Consider the following 4,908-nt stretch of genomic DNA (forward strand, 5'->3'; position numbering starts at 1 on the left):
TTTTTTTTGCGCGCATGGTCAACGAACCACTGCTATGATAAAGACACTTGCGCCTCATTTGAGTTCCGCACTTGCGCCTGTTATAAAGCAGTTTCATTTTAATGAGTAGTCGCCTTTTTTTAATATCAGTATGCGTACATATATATTTTTATATCGTTTGTCTGTGATGTGCGCTTTTAACAAATTTCTTTTTAATTAAGAACTTTGCCAAGAGTACACTTCGGAGCCAGTTTACTCATCGGGCCTTGCTGAAGAATAACAAAACATTTGTGCCTGTTCAGCTTTCGCTTAGGTTTTTGTAATTCTTTTAGAACAGTTGGTATTCACTTGCCAACGACATCGGCCATGGAAAACTCAAACGAAAGTTAAATTCAGTTATTAGCGGCGATAGTCAGTAGAGTGTTGCATTAGACCGAAACAAACAGCTGTGGATATTTCTTCTTTTTTTTGAACAAATAAAACAAAAGAATGAGCAATAAATTGTGTTGCTTTAAGATGCTTCTTGTACCAAATTAAAAACGTCAAATACCTTTTTAATCAATTTAAAATGTCGACAGCAATATAATAGACACTGCACTTTTGCACCAAGAAAAAAATTCGAAACGTTTTGCAATTAAAAAAATGCTAAAATACAAATATATACCACCGCACAAACTTAGATCACAATCACAAAATCCCACACCGGAACCCACGCCTCGTCTCACCAATAAATCTGCACAATCCGTCTCACCGTATATTCTACAAAATTCCAGCGACTACTATGGCAGCGCCAATTCGCTTGCCAGCACCACTCACAACAACACACCGCATAGTCTGCAACGCAACGCGGAAGTACGCGGCTCCAACAACTCTCTGACCTCTTCAGCGGGCGGCACCATACGCTCGCGCAAAACTCGCAAAGCACCCGCGCCACCCACACCGCTCGCCAAGGAGCTCTTCCCTGCGCCTACATCCACCACACTGTCCACAACCGCTGGTGATCGACAGACGGATAGCTCGAAAGCATCTACACCCAGCTCGAGCACTGTTGGCACACCGAAGTTAGGTCGCAAAAAACGTCCTGCGCCAGCGCCACCAAAACCTGCGCGACTCGATCCCACTTTACTACAAGCGGAGCAGCAGCAACCACAACAACAGCAACAGCACACAAATGGCACGGCGTCAAAAAACTCGCTTAATTACCCTCTGCAAGGCGAACAATCCGACTCGAAGTTATCCGACGAAGAAAAAGCTTTGTTGGAGGGTAATCAGCTGTCAGTGGACAGCTTAAAGTTGCCAGTTGGCGCGGTGATCAACAGCACAGCTAGTCAGCGTAGTTCACGTCGTGTCATACCGCTCGACGCTAGCCTGCTGGAAGACGAACAGGACGCTGATGCGAGCGCTCAAACCAATAGCGACGGCGATGCCAGCGGCAAATGCGATGACGCCAAGCAAAAGCAACAGCTATTGCGCTATAGCGAGCAGGAGGAGTCGAATGTCGTGTATCGACGTGTCCTTGTGCCACCTAGCATGGAGACGCCGACGCGCGAATCGAATCCGCTGCTCGAAGGACTACACGATCGCCAGCTCGAGAAGTTGAAGGACAACAAGGAGGCGCAAAATCGCAATCGACAATCACAAATATCCGCTTCGTCCGGCGCAGAAGACTGCGACATGTCGTCGACGCCATACAACAAATCGGCGCATGGAAAGTGGAAGCGGCGCAAGGGCCCCGCGCCAGCGTTACCCATACCGCCGCGCAAGGTGTTGCAAATGTTGCCGCTACAAGAGATACGCCACGAATTGGATATCATTGAAGTGCAGCAGCAGGGCCTCGAAAAGCAGGGTGTTATATTAGAGAAAATGATACGTGATCGTTGCGAGGGACAAAATGGTGAACTATTGGGTACAAATGCTACAGCAGATGATGCGCCAGATGGCAAGAAGCCATCTAGCAGTGGTGGAGCGGAGCATGTGCAGAACTCGAAGGAGGTGGAAGATCTAATACTGCAACTATTCGAGCTGGTCAACGAGAAGAACGAACTGTTTCGCCGACAAGCCGAGCTAATGTATTTGTAAGTATTGAATATTAAAAAAAAAAATAATAATTATATTTTTAGCTAATCGCTCGTTAATCCAATAGAGCAATAGTTAATTTAATCAAAATGTCATGCAATCAATCAAGTATTTAATCGAAAAGCTAGCTTAATTAAGCGCTGATATAAGACAAGTTCAGCATGCCGTTAAAATTTTGCTTCAATCAATATTGCGTTTAGTGAAAAGAATACCTATGACCTACGCCAAAAATTCAATGGTTAGCGCACGGGTGACAAGCCATGTTTTTAGGTGAATAATCCGAGAAACTGAATTGCAAAACGGTGGCACGAAACCGATAAATTGATTTTTTACTGTCCTATGGGAGCAATTTCTATATATAAACATCGCAATGACCCGTGCCAGGGATCATCATTTCAAAAGATTTAATAACGAATATATGAAGTATATATCCTAGTGTAAAACACACGCAATAAAAAGCCACAGGATCTAAATGTACATTTGTATGAAGCTTAAGTCGCTATTTTGTAATCTTTATTTTCTCAATCAAAATAGTCCTTATTTTGTATTATTTGTTTTTTAGTTATTTATGGCCTTATAACAATTATATTTAATAATGTTTATTGAGCTTGAGGCCATGTGCAATTGATGTTTTTTTCATAAAAAACAGCCCAAACTCAATAAAAATAGTTGAATAGTTATTTTGTATTTTTTTGTAGATCATTTTTTAACCTATTTAAGTGTTTTATGATCTAAAAAACTAAATCTGAATATAGAGGATATAACACTGTGGAACAAAAATTAACTTTAGAGTGCGCATATACCAGGCTGTATAGCTGTTGGTCATAAGAAGAATGCCTCATACCCAGTTTTACTAGATCAATTCGTGTTCTCGAGAAAAAAAAATCACGATCCAAAAATCTGACTACCTATAGCGGCCAAACTTTTTCCTCCCCCCAAAGTTTTGAAAATTCATCGTTTTTTGTCCTATATTTGCTTTGTATGCTATTTTCACGAATATAGGCCAAAAAAGATAAATTAAAAAAAAAGTAAATTTGGCTGCTATATTCAGATTTTTGGATCATGCGCCTAAAAGATGCAGCGATTCCTGTTCTCAAGTTACATACCTGATGACAGTACGAATGGAAATTATAATAGCGAGGTTTTAGATTTTTAAACAATAATTTTATTATTGGGGCGTATTCTTGTTTTCGTACGAATCGAAAATCATGAAATTTTCCTATCATTTTCTATACAGAAATTTCAAATGTTCGGTTCGTACGAAAACAAGAATAGGCCCTATTGTGTTCCATAGTGTAATATGATCGAAAAAGTAAAAATTCAAAATGTATAGAAAAAATTAAATCATAAGATTTTATAGAAAAATAAATCCAAATTTAACGGTTAAATTGTGATTTTTATTATGAAGTTCATAACCTTTATGGTCGCTGCTATTTATCCCCTATGTATTATTAAGATTTAGCTTAGCTACATAAAATATAACAAATTTCTATCCTTTTCTCAACCAACAGACGTCGCCAGCATCGCTTGGAACAAGAGCAAGCCGATTTAGAATATGAAATACGCGTGCTAATGGCGCAACCCGAACGCAATAAAACCGATTCGGATAAGGCGCGCGAAGAAGCGCTCATTGCACGCCTGGTGGAGGTGGTACAATTACGGAATGAGGTGGTGGAATGTCTGGAAATGGACAGACTACGCGAAGCCGAAGAAGATTTGGTGAGTGTATTTCAAAATTTAACTCTCGCTTTATTTCTTAGTTAATAATTATCTGATAAAGAATATGAAATAATCCATTTTTCAATATTTCGCTTGCAGAGCATTAAACAACGCTTAGAAATGCATAGCGCGCAGCGTGAAGAAGACACCGACTCGCGAAAAATTACAGCTAAGCTTTCTAAGAAGGAGAAAAAGAAACAAAAGGAATCGAAAAAGCTAAGCAAAAGCAAGAAAATTGATGCAGACAAGGTTAGCTAAATCCCCACCCAATATTTAACTGCAAGTCACTAATGGTTTTTTTTTCGCACGCTATAGGATGCTGACGAATCTGAATTAAATATGGATAAGCAGAAATTGAAAAAGAAAAAGAAGAAATTTCTTTTTTAACCACCAGAATGGGACGCATTTCGGGTCGTTGAGTGTAGTAAATAGTAAGCAGTGTTAGAAAAGTTACAGTGACTTACAGCCGCCTTGTGATACATTTATGACGAAAATTAATTTGAGAAAAATATTGCATATAATTTGTAAAAGTATAGTTCCGAAAGAAAAGCAAAGTTCAAGCGTTTATTAACACGCTAGACATTGGACATTGCATACCCTTCTCGTTTACTAACAATTTAGGCATGCTTAGTGGGAAGCATTACATTGTCGCCGCATTTAAACGATTCCATGCTCGTACTTTTCATCTTACGCTAATTTCTCATATAATTACAATTTCATTGGCATTAAATTTAAAATATAAATCTAATTTGTAAAAAAATTTATATTTTAATTTTATTTTGATTTTCATTGCTCTATTGAAATCTCAGCATTTTCAGTTTAATTAAATAAGTACGTACACCTGTCTTCAGACTATTTTAATAATTATTAATTACAAATATGAATTACTAACAAAATTATTTTTAAACTTATTTACACACAGTGTTACGTTGATAATATTAGCTAAATATAAGCTTAAATATATATTAAAAAAAAGATATATTTTGCATGTATTATATACTGTCAAATTAAACCTTACATACATACAATCGTACATACCTATATGAACTTGCATTTTCTTTATATACTTAAAGTAATTTTATTAATTTGGCTTTTCTTTGTTAAGAGGCCAGTCATGCCGCTAAAGGATGTAAA

General features: G+C 38.0%; 1 protein-coding gene across 1 annotated transcript; it reads left to right on the forward strand.

Annotated features, from left to right (window-relative positions):
• The first annotated feature begins 606 nt into the window (after positions 1-606).
• On the forward strand, positions 607-4,817 carry LOC118733866 (MICAL-like protein 1). The gene is made up of 4 exons (XM_036463486.1): positions 607-2,054; positions 3,567-3,774; positions 3,874-4,023; positions 4,090-4,817. The coding sequence occupies exons 1-4, from the start codon at positions 622-624 to the stop codon at positions 4,159-4,161; spliced, it is 1,863 nt and encodes a 620-aa protein (XP_036319379.1). The 5' UTR covers positions 607-621; the 3' UTR covers positions 4,162-4,817.
• The last annotated feature ends 91 nt before the right edge of the window (positions 4,818-4,908 follow it).

Source organism: Rhagoletis pomonella, unplaced genomic scaffold (genome assembly GCF_013731165.1).
Source record: "Rhagoletis pomonella isolate Grant_MI unplaced genomic scaffold, Rhpom_1.0 Rhpom_scaffold_00002, whole genome shotgun sequence".
NCBI lineage: Eukaryota > Metazoa > Arthropoda > Insecta > Diptera > Tephritidae > Rhagoletis > Rhagoletis pomonella.